Source organism: Bacillus rossius, chromosome 15 (assembly GCF_032445375.1).
Source record: "Bacillus rossius redtenbacheri isolate Brsri chromosome 15, Brsri_v3, whole genome shotgun sequence".
Taxonomy (NCBI): domain Eukaryota; kingdom Metazoa; phylum Arthropoda; class Insecta; order Phasmatodea; family Bacillidae; genus Bacillus; species Bacillus rossius.
The window spans coordinates 48,499,325-48,511,804 of record NC_086342.1 but is presented as its reverse complement, the minus strand read 5'-3'; the positions used below and the strand labels follow the sequence as shown (position 1 = coordinate 48,511,804).

General features: G+C 38.6%; 1 protein-coding gene across 6 annotated transcripts in view; it reads right to left on the bottom strand.

Moving 5' to 3' along the window:
- Positions 1–12,408, bottom strand: part of LOC134539623 (T-complex protein 11-like protein 1) — a 37,894-nt gene extending 25,486 nt beyond the window's left edge. The window contains exons 1-4 of one of the 6 annotated variants that reach the window (XM_063381800.1): positions 12,317–12,408; positions 7,315–7,447; positions 4,259–4,462; positions 1,212–1,332 (exon numbers count right to left, since the gene is read on the bottom strand). In XM_063381800.1, the coding sequence (XP_063237870.1) occupies positions 1,212–1,332; positions 4,259–4,462; positions 7,315–7,427 (438 nt within the window). In that variant the 5' untranslated portion in view covers positions 7,428–7,447; positions 12,317–12,408. Of the gene's footprint in view, positions 1–1,211; positions 1,333–4,258; positions 4,463–7,314; positions 7,448–9,090; positions 9,709–12,030 lie in introns of those variants that run through there. The other 5 variants (XM_063381802.1, XM_063381799.1, XM_063381805.1 and 2 more) reach the window with 5 other exon arrangements.
- Positions 12,409–12,480: the final 72 nt, after the last annotated feature.

Here is a 12,480-nt window from a genome sequence, read left to right as displayed (position 1 = left end):
CTCCCCTCCCCAGAGCTTCAGAGTAGAGGGGCGAGATCGGGGAACATGTATCCGGTTCTTAATGAAATCACGACCCTTTAAGGACTGACTGGAATCATCTGTTTTCTGTTTGGTCACATTCAAAGTCATGACGACCCAGATGGTGATTGTGGATTGCATTCCTGTAAGTTCTTTGAATCATTTCGAGAAGGAACCATTTTATTTTTTTTGTAAAGCCACTTAATTTCAAAAATTACTTATTTTCAAATTGCTGGCTACATTAAAATGAGTAGTTATGCATTTCATATACCTTTTCTACATTATTTCTTAAATAACCATTGTTTTGGTACAGGGCTATTTCTGGAAGATAAGAGCTTTATGGTAATAATAGTAGTAGCAGTTAATTCTCATAGAAGTTATTAATCTTGGAGAAAGAGAGACAAACGAGGGAAAAACTGAAATATTGTGGGAATCCCTAGGAATTCTAGGAACAGTGTATTTTGTGTTCAAACGAATTCGAATAAATAAAACATGTTTTAATTGTTTTGTTAAATCACAGAAATCACCTAAGTTAATTTAATTACAATCCATTACCAGAGAGAACTGTGTTTTCTATTTTATTATGTGTAAGTGTGACTCTCCAAGGCTGGTACACCAGGTCAGGAAGCTGCAGTATTCTATATCATGTTAGTGGTTCATTAGTGTACTCATGCACGTGGAAGACGCAGAACGTAGTTGTACAGTCTGAGCTACCCTGATGCGCTGTGATCGTAACCCTTGTCTCCTAGTTTTTTTCTTGCTCCCAATTTTTATTATTTCTTTATTCTGATATTTTGGAAGTGAGTCACCTTTTAGAAAGAGTTGTAAGTTGAAAGTATATATCTTTTATGCAGAGTTTTTGTTGTTGCCATTTTGTAAGAATCTTTATTGTTGTTTAGAATACACTACTTAACCACTGCTCTCTTTTTTCTTTAATTTTAAGTAGCTGCCTTCTGCTTAAACCCCAATTGAGTGTGAGGAAAGGTCAAGCAGGGGGGTAGTCACATAAGTAAAGTACATTTCATATTAAAGATGAATATCATATTGGAACTCACAATAAATAGAAAATTTCCAAATACATACTAGGTACTAATATAAGTGGCAAGTTTTCATACCGCAATACCAAACACAGAATATTTGACGAGCACGAACAATGTTGACCACAGTGAGCGGTACAGAAGGGGCACACTTACGGACTTGATTTCCTCCAGCAGCGCCATGGCGTGGGTGTAGCACGGCGGGTCTTCATTCAGCTGTGCTGTCAGCACATCCCAGAACGCCTTGTGCATCGTCTCACTCACTTGCTTGTGGAGGCTGCACCGAAACAAAAAATAAACATATAAAAAAGGGGGATGTCTGTAAAGTCGGTTTACGGACAATAATTTAAATTTTATGTGATAAAGTCATAAGAAAACATTGATGAAAAAATTGCATGCTATTTAATTTTCAAATATTATTGACAGATATTTTTTTGCAAATTTAATTTAAATAATTTGTTTAAATATAATCACGAAAAATTAGTTAAAAAGCCCGCCTCAACCTGTTTGATATTATAGAAGATTTTCTCGCACGGTGGTTGGCCGGTTCTTGCACGCTCGGCTCAGGCAGAACGTGACAATGAGTCATGCTTTTTCGTGCGTGCAGCCGGCGTTCATCGATTTATAAGACGTTATCACGTCAAAAAAAATTATTTATGTACATGCAAATGTTTTTACCAGAATGAGCATTAAAAATTCCCATACAAAAATAAAATACTAGAAGTCTACAATTACAGAACGTGTCATCAACCTATGTAGGGGTAGCACAACTTTGGATAGAAAGATGAGTTGGTGAATACAAGAAAGGAGGGGACACAGCTAGAGATGTGAGTGGGAAAATTTTTCTGAAAAAGTTTAACCACATAATTTTCCAGAAAATTTCCCAGTTATCCAATACTAACAAATACTTACATAATTTAAGATCGGTTCGTACACATTATTCAAGAACTGAAGTTTCGCTCGTAACTTGAACTTGTTTCGTGAAAAGTGTAATTGCTAGATTGTATTAAAGCTCTGTGGAACCTACCCTGCAATTAGGGGGGCAAAGGAAAATCCAACAAAGGTGAAAATTAGACTTACAATAATTTTTGCAGTCGGTATGGACTGAGGATTGTGCTTAGTTGTGGAGTGTGTTTTCAATGGCATTGTAAACATGGTATAACTTAAAGGATTCCCTTTGTCATGAGATACCCGCTCAACGGTAAACCAAAGTCAGACACCCGCCGGGAAAAAACCCTCTAATAAATAAAAAAATTACAATTTCATTTTTTAATTTTACATAATGTTTACATATGGTGTTTCTCGCTGTTTCTTAAAGCAGGTGCCCCAAAATGCAGAGCAGAATATTCATATGCTAAAAATTAAAGGTAAGAAACAAATGAAACCACCTTATTAAAAAAAATTATAAAACTAAAAATATGTTTATAAATTATTTATTTATTTATACATATTTGAACAAGGCTCATACATGTATCATACAACATGGATTAGCCCACATTCAGAAAAAAACATACTTAACACGTTACTTCAATTGTACATGTTTTAAACACGTACTTGGCACTTACAATTACTGCAAATTTCGTTATGTTATCCAGCCTGGTTAGCATACTTAAACAACCTAAAAAAAAAACTATACAATACTCAGAAAAACTATTGCCAATCACACTTATTAAATTGTTCTATAAAATAACTTTCAAACTATTCGACCCGGGTCGTGTTAAACTCCGCGTGCCGTGGTACCGCACGTTTTCATTACAGGGGCAGAGTTTCTTCTTTTACTTAAAACTGTTCTACTGGCAATGTTCATCATGTTCGCTATCTTTAAATTTATTTTTAACCAGCCGCCTATCACGACACATTGATTATTTGAAGCCGTAGCACCAGTTAAGTCAAACTGGGGCACGAAAAACAATAGGTGATTCCGCCCACCGGATTGCCAGGGCTTAGGAGACGGAGCTAATGACTTACTCGCATATTGGAGACGTAGCCGCAAACACCAGGTCTCCTGACCCAGTGCCACAGCAGAACTTTTGGCGATCCACCCACCAACCACTTGAAAGCTGGCCAAGCTCATAGACTCGCTTTTGGACATGCGCGCACTCTTTCGCGATGAGTTGTTCTTACCGACTCACCACCAAGCACTCTCTACTAGTGCATATGAAAGACACAACGCATGTGCGTGTGTGTGCGTGCACGTGCGTGCATTCGTGTGTATATTTTTTTTCTTTTTGTGTGTAGTCATCACTCCCGTACTGCCCGACCAGATCAGTATTTACCGCTTACGTGGCCTGCAGAAACACAACGTTCGACGCTTTAGCTAGTTCTCCGCGACTGCACCAGTTGTAACTTCCCCCCCTCCCTCCCTCCGCGACTGGCGGCGGAAACGGCCAACAGTTCATCGGGGCGCATGTTCGTTGACGTATTTTACAGTTCTTAGAAGTCCACCTCTTTTAAGCCTCACGTAACATATACGCTACAACTGAAATCAACAAAAATAACTTCAAACAATTAAAATAAAACACATATCGAGCATAACGAATTAAAAACCAGGCTGCCGACTTGATAAAAAAAATAATTATGCTGTTATTTTTTATAGGAGCTTAAGTCAAAACCAATCAACTAAAATTAACCAAAAATTTATAAATCCAAGAAATAAATATAATGAAAAAAATTACCAACTAAATCACATTTCCCAGGGCAGCTACCCTTTGCGTCTCTCAAGTGTTTAGAACATCGCGAAGCCGGCCACACCCTGCACGAGGTGTACCGCGGGCCCGTGGCCTGATGATGTGTTCGACAATAATTTACTTTCTTCAAAATTGGTAACACAAACTTTTGTTCCTATCAGTTGGTAGTGGTTATAACAGGACCTACCCAACTCTCAAACGATAAATGAGCCATTACACTGCGAAGAAAGACCAAATGTAATTTTTTTTCCTGTTCATACAAAAAAGTTTAAAAAAAGTTAATTACTTACATTTTATTTTTAACATGTCTCAGAAAATTTTCTGGTTTTGGATAAAACGTTTTTGTAATAACCAAAAAAAATAATAAAAACTTCTTTTTTAAAAATTAATATCTCTATACGCAACTGACTGAGTCATATGGAAAACAACAAAGTTTAAACTTTTGTTATGTTCGAGTGGACCCTACTCAGTGGTTGGCGGGCGACGGCCACAGAACGCCTGCAGCGGTTGGCGCACCTGTTGGGCGGGGGCTCGAACTTCTCCAGCTTGAAGTTGCTGTCGACGGCGATCTCGTGCACCAGCGACATGTTGTCGATGTCCCGGGCCGCCTTCATGATCTCCTCCAGCGACACGAACTTGGGGGGCGACGCGGCGAGGCCCGGCACCAGCAAGGCGGGCGACACCAGGCCGGGCACCACGATGGCCTCCGTCGTCCGCAGCCTGGGGCACCCCTCTCCCTCAACTCTCACACCCTCACACCTGGCTTGCTGACGACAACAATCTCAACTAAATACATTATATGGACGGTCTCCGGGTAAAAGGTAACAAGTCAAGAATTCACTTTTTGCAGGAGAAACAAAAAACTCTTAGATAAAAATTGAATTTAAATACTTAAATTTTTCTTGCATTATTCTTTTATTTACCAACATATTTACCAACATAGCTGCCAATGATTAAAAATGCATTACATATTCTAAGTATACTTAACAGTTTAAGTGACTTGTTGACTAAAAATCACCAAAATGTGACTTGTTACCTTTTACCCGGAGACCACCGTCCATATATATATAGTTTTAATTTTTACTATTTGTTGATTTTACCAAAACCATAAGATAGTGTCTTTTGATTGTATTATTACACTCGTATGTACCATCTGAAAGAAAAAAATATATCTATTAAGTATAAACTCAAATTATATTTTTACAGGAGAAACCATTTCTAGCAGTCAGTCAAATTATGCTAGAAAGACATTTAACAGATTATGTACTATGGTCAATCAAAGCCCAAAATTTTCATTATTGATGGCATAAACTGTTTAAAACAAGATGACTTCTTTCAGTTATGTTTTCTTAAAAGTAAGAATTTAATTTTTCCAGTTGACACACTTGATGAAATATGGCAAGAAGATTAATTTCTAGTATTCTGATAATAAATTTTTCTTTTTATAGTTTTTCATTACATGCGCTCTTAAGGCATATCTAGCACAAAGCACATTGAAACAAGGACACCACTAATAGCAGACATTGTGCTCTGGAAAAAATAAGTAAATACTCATTAAAATGCACACTGCAATCCACGGAAGAGACACACTATAGCAACATCAGAGACAGGGGGAACTAACTGGTTTAGAGGGTAGAATGGGTAGGGACTATTAGTCTCGAGGTTGGATGAGGTAGGGGAGATAGGGACTAACTAGTCTCGAGGGTGGACAAGGTAGGAAATAACTAGTCTCAAGAGTGGACAAGGTAGGAAATAACTAGTCTCAAGGGTGGACAAGGTAGGAAATAACTAGTCTCGAGGGTGGACGAGGTAGGAAATAACTAGACTCGAAGGTGGACGAGGTAGGAAATAACTAGAATCGAGAGTGGACGAGGTAGGGACTAATCTCAAGGGTGGACGCGGTAGTAAATAACTAGTCTCGAGGGTGGACGAGGTAGGAAATAACTAAGTCTCAAGGGTGGACGAGATAGGGACTAAATAGTTTCAAGGGTGGACGAACTAGAGACTAACTAGTCTCGAGGGTGAACGAGGTAGGTACTAACTAGTCTCAAGGGTGGACGAGGTAGGGACTAGTTTCAAGGGTGGACAAACTAGAGACTAACTAGTCTCGAGGGTGAATGAGGTAGGGACTAACTAGTCTCATTGGTGGACGAGGTAGGGACTAACTAGTTTCAAGGGTGGACGAACTAGAGACTATCTAGTCTCGAGGGTGGACGAGGTAAGGACTAACTAGTCTCGAGGGTGGACGAGGTAGGGACTAACTAGTCTCAAGGGTGGATGAGGTAGGGACTAACTAGTCTCGAGGGTGGACGAGGTAGGGACTAACTAGTCTCAAGGGTGGACGAGGTAGGGACTAACTAGTCTCAAGGGTAGATGAGGTAGGGACTAACTAGTCTCAAGGGTGAACGAGGTAGGTACTAACTAGTCTCAAGGGTTGACGAAGTAGGGACTAACTAGTTTCAAGGGTGGACGAGGTAGGGACTAACTAGTTTCAAGGGTGGACGAGGTAGGGACTAACTAGTCTCAAGGGTGGATGAGGTAGGGACTAACTAGTCTCAAGGGTGAACGAGGTAGGGACTAACTAGTCTCAAGGGTGAACGAGGTAGGGACTAACTAGTCTCAAGGGTGGACGAAGTAGGGACTAACTAGTTTCAAGGGTGGACAAGGTAGGGACTAACTAGTCTCAAGGGTGGATGAGGTAGGGACTAACTAGTCTCAAGGGTGAACGAGGTAGGGACTAACTAGTCTCAAGGGTGGACGAAGTAGGGACTAACTAGTTTCAAGGGTGGACGAGGTAGGGACTAACTAGTCTCAAGGGTGGAGGTAGGAAATAACTAGACTCGAGAGTGGACGAGGTAGGGACTAATCTCAAGGGTGGATGAGGTAGGAAATAACTAGTCTCGAGGGTGGATGAGGTAGGAAATAACTAGTCTCGAGGGTGGACGAGATAGGGACTAACTAGTCTGAAGGGTGAACGAGGTAGGGACTAACTAGTCTCAAGGGTGGACGAAGTAGGGACTAACTAGTTTCAAGGGTGGACGAGGTAGGGACTAACTAGTTTCAAGGGTGGACGAGGTAGGGACTTACTAGTCTCGAAGGTGGAGGTAGGAAATAACTAGTCTCGAGGGTGGACGAGGTAGGAAATAACTAGAATCAAGAGTGGACGAGGTAGGGACTAACTAGTTTCAAGGGTGGACGAACTAGAGACTTACTAGTCTCAAGGGTGGATGAGGTAGGGACTAATTAGTCTCGAGGGTGGACGAGGTAGGGACTAACTAGTCTCAAGGGTGGATGAGGTAGGGACTAACTAGTCTCAAGGGTGAACGAGGTAGGGACTAACTAGTCTCAAGGGTGGACGAGGTAGGGACTAACTAGTCTTAAGGGTGGATGAGGTAGGGACTAACTAGTTTCGAGGGTGGACAAGGTAATGACTAACTAGTCTCGAGGGTGGATGTAGGAAATAAGTAGTCTCGAGGGTGGACGAGATAGGGACTAACTAGTCTCGAGGGTGGAATAGGTAGGAAATAACTTATTTTGAAGGTGGTGTTTCAACATAATAAGCATTATAGTACCTTTTGGTTTGATCAACGTCGGAACTGTTTTGTGGTGGAGATGATTCCTTGCCGTCCGCACGTTTTCTAGGGTTAGCACCTTCCTCTGACACATTCCAAGTGTTTTTGTCCATTATACACTGCAGATTATGGGCTGTAATGAGAATAAATTATAAACACTTGCAACAATAATCCAAACATAATCCCATTAATGTTTCTGTTATCATATAAAACTGTTGTGCATACAGATAGCTTTGACTGCAAAAGAACAGGGAGGAAAATATTTTGTATATACATTGCAAAGATGGAGGTGTTTTAGGTAATTGCACTAGATGCCCAATATTGTACACTAGATAGTCAGTCCTTACAAATAAGCATCAATTTTCTGATGATATAATTGATGACAACAATACATCCAACAAACTTACTTGCTGCATACAGTCAGCTAAACAATTATTGATGAAGTGTTATTCTGTGGTACCTATAATATCTTATATAAACACATGGGCGTTATGTGCTTTTTGCAATCAGCCACAAGGCCCCATAAAAACTCAAACAAGATTGAAGTGTTTTCAAAATTTTCCCTTTTCTTCTGTTATTTTTCAGACAGCTCCAAGGATGAGCGACCAAAATTTCAAAAGGGTGTGCCACCGTTGGGTGATCAAAAATTCTATAAGTATTTTCAGAATTACTCTATGGAGTATATTTCCTAAAATGCCAATATCTATAATGTAAAATGTGGTCTAGTTGGGCGCCGTGAAAACTCTATGAAGTACTAGTGCTGTGATTGTGTATGTAGCACAACTACTAACCTCTACAGAATATTAACTAAAATATGTCTTGTTATGTTGATAGTGAAAATAAATTATTCTCAAGTTGTATGTACTGGTGTAGTTTGACTCAGTGTGAATAACAAACAATAAAATGTCGTATAATTCCTTAGCAGTATGTCTACTTCTCTTTGTGTGTAAGTATTCTGACCTTAAAATCAACAAATATAAGTAGTGGGTTTAAAAGCATTAACTTCTCTATGACTGCTGATCTCAGTGTAATAAAAACTAATTATTCTTTCAAGACAATCCAAGCTAAATATTTCTGTCTATCTGGTTTAACATACACATGATATGTAAGTATGGTTATCAATCGGAAAAATAAAATATAATGAAACTTTAACTTTTTACTAGGGTCAAAATCATGGTTGTATGGGTGACAATACTCTTTTGCAACATATCCAACTGTAACATGAAAAGTGACAGAGTCAATGATTAGCAAGCAACATACAAATACCTTTGAGACAATTATTCATGTTTAAATAGGTTTTTCATTAAACAAAATTTCAATATCCGTTATACTTAAATGTCTTTCAGAACTAATTACGTTTTACGTAATTGTATCACTGAATAATAGTTTGGTTATCAGTCAATATTTTAAATATTATTGAAACACATTTTAACTGGCAAATTAGTCTTTTCTTTGTTTTTACTAGCTCAGTCTCTTTCGGTAGATCAAACTGTCTCAAGACTTCTGGACCTGGGGCTATTCTTTAAACATTCAAGACAATTAATGACTTTAACAGATTTTAACTTTGATATCGTACATATTACTGATCAATGTCAGTTAACCAGGTCCAGTATGTACAAGCTACAAGTCTTTACGTAGTTAAGTAGTATTAAGTTGTTTTTGCGAGTTTCAAATTAGGTCTTGATCGTAAACATCATAGTTTAAGATATCTTGCCATTAAAATAGGACAGGTAACTTCTCGCTGTTCTTGTTAATTCGGGGATGGGGCAAACAAACCTCGTCGCGTCGTTACAATACCAAGAGGCTGTGGAAAACCTCTCCGAACCCCTGTCTCTCCTCCGATGTTGCTGGTTAGATCTCACTCTCCTCCGATGTCGCTGGTTGGGTCTCCGTCTCGATGCACCTCCTCTCGTGCTGCTGGTACTCCAGCAGGACTGGCGTCGGTCACCTGGAGTCGTCTAGAAGGATGATGTCCTCCGGTACACCGTCTACGATGCCGTCTACCGCTGTTGAACTCCTTCCATCTCGAAGATTGATATTCCTTTTCTTCTTTTCTTCTTAATTCGTCGTTGATCCAGTTCTATTTATGCTGTTAGTCAAAACTTATCGTCGTCGTCGATTCTTTAGTAGAGCTTCGAACATCGGTAACTACCTCTTCTTCATTGTGTAGTTCCGGTATTTATTATAAAATCATCAATTTCACGTAGATTCTAGCTATTCAGTCGTCGTACCAATGTTTTACGTGCTATTCTTACATTCATTTATGACTAAATCACGGAGCTCTTTCTCTCTAATCCTTCTCCCATGATAGTAGAACAGAAACTCAAGTTCCAATTTGTTTCAAACAGTCAAAGCTTTCTCTATTGAACACTCTCCGAAATCACACTGGAAATACTAAATTCTTTAAATAAAATATATGCGCAGTCGAGCGTCCAATCACATATACTCTTTCCTCAGTAATGACCCAAAAACAATATTAAAAGGTGTAAGCTCATTTCCTATTCGTCGCCGTTTAACAAATGTTTGCAAAGACATTTCATAAAATTATTACTTAGATAAAACATGAAAATACTTAAAGAGTAAAACCAAATTGACCTGACCATAGAGATACAATACTGGTAAATATAATTCATAACAGGACTAAGACAAAGTCATAGAGGTAAGAAGTAAAATAATAAACATAAAATTCATTTCTATTGAGGGCTTCTCAAATACCTCTATAAGATAAAACCCCTGCAAATTATCTGAAGATCTGTAGGCTTGGCTGACAATCAGAAAAGTACACCTAACAATTTAAATACAACATCCCTCATTATCAATTAAAAGTGACAAATAAGCTTATTCTTTAAATAAAGTTTAAAATTTGATGGAAAAATAAGTCTGAGCTAAATTTCGATACTAAACCACATTTTAATTTTATGAAATTTAAATTTCATCCAAGCAATATTTACTAACCAAATACCATAAGTACTTGAAATGTGCCAATAAGATTCTGCAGTCATTGATAGCAATTACTCTAGAGACTAATACTGGACAGGTCTATATTAACAACACAGGCGAGAGAGTGAAAAATAACCTAGCAGCAAGCAGTGTGACTACAAAATTATTTTATAAATAAACCATTAAATTCAATATTATCTGTTGTCAAACTATTAACGTCTGTTTATGAAAGTTTAAGTAGGTACTTATGGTTTATTTCTCCCATAATCTGTATAGTTATTTAATAAGTTTATCTTAAGAGATAAGAAAGTTTTTTTTATTGACATAATATTGGTACTATATGAATTAAACTGTAAGGGGCATACAGTCTGTCATCTACAGGACTGACGTGACAACGCTAGGATTGCACAAAAAAATCATGGAATTGTCCGGTGTTAGTTTCCAGTGTATTTGCTGACAAGCCACTCGAAACGGACAAAGCTACCACAGCGAGAGAACTGAACCACTTCACAAGACAGACAGTGAAAGCCCTGGTGAGGAATCAGCAGCTGGCGAACTCGGGCGAACCTACAGAGAGAAGACGTGTCGCGGGCCCGACGCGCTGAGCACCAGAACAAGCAGCTAGAGGTCTCTTGGACACCGGCAACCGGCCGAGGGCACGCTCTACTTCCGTGCCAGGAGCACACCGTCACAAAACAAGCACTGTCCGGCCTGGAAACTAGATCTGGAATGGATCAACTCCCCATTCCCCCGAACGAGAAGCTTATTTAGTAACTGTCACTTAGTTACAAATACCGTGGAATATATCTCCGAAGATGTCTGGGGTGAGTGGCAAGTGGAGGAAGTGTGAAGCAGAGCAGGCAGGCTTCAGGTATTTTGGAATGCTACTGAGGGGAGGAAGCAGTGTGCTGAAGTAGCACCCCATGCTGCGGTGTGGGATTCATGAACAGTGGCACTCCAGCGGTAACTGGAGGGGGTGCAGCTAAGTGGGTGAAGAGAATGTGGAGGAATATCAAATAATGGTAAGAAGGAGTATATAATAATTCAGTCACAGATGAGGGGCATGGATTGAGAGAGTTAAAAAGATTGAAGGCAGGCAGATAGGTTGGTAAGTAGGGCCTATGTACCAGATGTTGAGTGGAAAGCTCGGTAACAGGATCAAGAGAAGAAAAACTAAAGCAGGAGGGAGAACCGCAGAGAAAAAGAATAGAGCTTAGAGAGGGGGGAATGAATTAGCTTGGATGAGGAGTTTGTATTGGCAAGAAATGAGGGGCACTCCAGGAGAAAATTAGAGAAACGCAGGAATTTTATCACAGAGCTTCTAGACTAATGTAGTGTAAGGATCAATCAATCAATCAATCAATAAAAACTGCCATCCAGAACTAACCTACAATGAGAATGACCATGAATACACAAAAGAATTGTTAATATATTAATTCACTCATTTTATATAAATCTATTTATTCTTCCTGTTACATGTTTTTTTTTCCTCCAAGAAATGATGAAGAGGAAATAAAATTGTTTTATAAATAAAATAAATAATACACATTAAAACCACCAATTTTAAATACTTTTGTGAATGTAGGAACAGTAGGTATTTGCAAAAAGAAAATTTCATCTAAAGTTGGAAGCTCAATTACTTATAGTTATTTTTTTTATGATCATACATACAGCATGCCCCAACAATAACTCTGACATAACAATCCCTTCGATGTTGTTTTAAAAAATAAAGTAGCATAAATAACTATATTAAGGATTAGTTTTTACCCTAAATACCTGCGATTTAATAACGTACAAAACGTTGGTACCTACGTGCTGACTTAGCTGCCGCTTTAACTAGTTATTTAAAACCAATTTTGATAACTTCTATTGCGCGTAGAACTCCCTGTAAAGTTCCTTTGTGTACTATTAGCGTTCGAAATTGCCGTGAGTCATCCCGGAAATTTAACTCCCACTTTCAATCAGCTTTTCAAAACGCGAACAAAGAATAAACAAAAAACCTAGCTGTGCTTTAGCCATCATTAAAATATAACGTACCAAACAAAGAAATATAAATTTATACCTTTCCCTGCGGCAAGAAAAGTATCACATGTAATTTTGGATTACAATTTAAAAACAGAGCACTTCTGCGTATTGTAAATATTGACATGTAACAGCTGTTTTTGTTTTCAACTAGCACCAACTGCCACAAAACTAATATAGATAATCTAGTAGTGACAGTAAAAC